We start from the raw sequence: 1,180 nt of genomic DNA, 5'->3' as shown, positions 1-1,180 counted from the left end.
TGCGCAAGTGCATGGGCGTGAATAAACTTTCGGAAATGGGCTATGTTACGAAGCGCGATAGATGCTCGCGGCCGGCGAAGAATCCCCGGCCGGCCAGCCAAGACGCAATCGTTCAGTTTTTAGCGTCGTGTTGCACCTCGGCTTCCGTGCGCAATGCGTAAGATGTTTGACCCCGCCGACCAAAACTGCACGTGCCCAACTGAAGAAAGTTACGGTGGTTGTCCAGCAGCTTCTGAGCCTGCTGCTTGCTGAGGTCCTTCCGGAGCTGCTGCAACACGGCTAACGCAGGAGCGGCCATATGCACTGAAAAAACCTGCTCCAAGTTTTCTGCGGCGTCCATTTCAGTTACACAGCTGTGACCGATTTTCCAGTTCTTATGTTTAATTTTGTGTATGCTATCTTTAATTTGCGACAGTTTGTATTTTGACTTCAGACGAAAAAAGATGCTGTTTGCGTATGTAAGCAGGCGCCACGTCTTTTCGAAAAGTGCCGCTTCGCCAGGCGCTTCATCTTCCGCGGCCATTCCATGAGCGCGTGTTGATACCAAGTTATATGCTTTCAGTTACGTCAAGACAGCCATACATTCCTACGGTCCTGCTTGCCGCGTGCAACTGTGGCCAACATGCTGCCGCACAAGCGCGCTGACACACCACGACTTTTCGCCAAGAAAATTTACATACACTTGTACAGGCGCATTTTTCGAAACGCACGTGCGCATCCGCGAGGCAAAATTCGCTCCTGGCTTTGGGGACGAAGTACGGAGGGTCTATTCGGCAGAGTACGACCGGACACATTTGTGCGAGGGGCTGCTTAAATACCGTTATATGTCTGCGGTTCACGTACGGCACCAGAGGCGGGACAAGAACTAATCCCAACATTCCACAGAAAGGCTGTAAGGGATTTGTGTTCGTTACTGAGTAGGTATGGTTTGGCTTTGGTCAGTACGACTCTGTGTCGTGCATGGCTTTGTCAGACTATTTAAGGCATCCCTACACCATAATTATAAGCTTAGCATTCTTCTCTTCCTTGTCTCTCAGCCAGCGTCTGATGTTGGGCTCTGCAGATCGGGCAAGTTAGGAACTCATGCTTCCTCCAGTCGCCAACTGGAGCCAGTTCCTTTCATATGGTATCGAGACCAAGGAAGCAGGCGTGAGACGTGGAAGACGGGATGGATGCGACC

At 51.2% G+C, this 1,180-nt stretch overlaps 1 protein-coding gene across 1 annotated transcript; it reads right to left on the bottom strand.

Annotated features, from left to right (window-relative positions):
• Nucleotides 1-112: 112 nt before the first annotated feature.
• On the bottom strand, nucleotides 113-523 carry VOLCADRAFT_101519 (uncharacterized protein; the record flags this gene model as incomplete). Its single annotated transcript, XM_002959962.1, has 1 exon — nucleotides 113-523. One exon carries the CDS (start codon nucleotides 521-523, stop codon nucleotides 113-115), a length of 411 nt encoding a protein of 136 aa, XP_002960008.1.
• Nucleotides 524-1,180: the final 657 nt, after the last annotated feature.

Source organism: Volvox carteri, assembly GCF_000143455.1.
Source record: "Volvox carteri f. nagariensis unplaced genomic scaffold VOLCAscaffold_2050, whole genome shotgun sequence".
Lineage (NCBI taxonomy): Eukaryota > Viridiplantae > Chlorophyta > Chlorophyceae > Chlamydomonadales > Volvocaceae > Volvox > Volvox carteri.
Note: the sequence above shows the minus strand (reverse complement) of the source record. Positions and strands in the feature narration are given on the sequence as shown.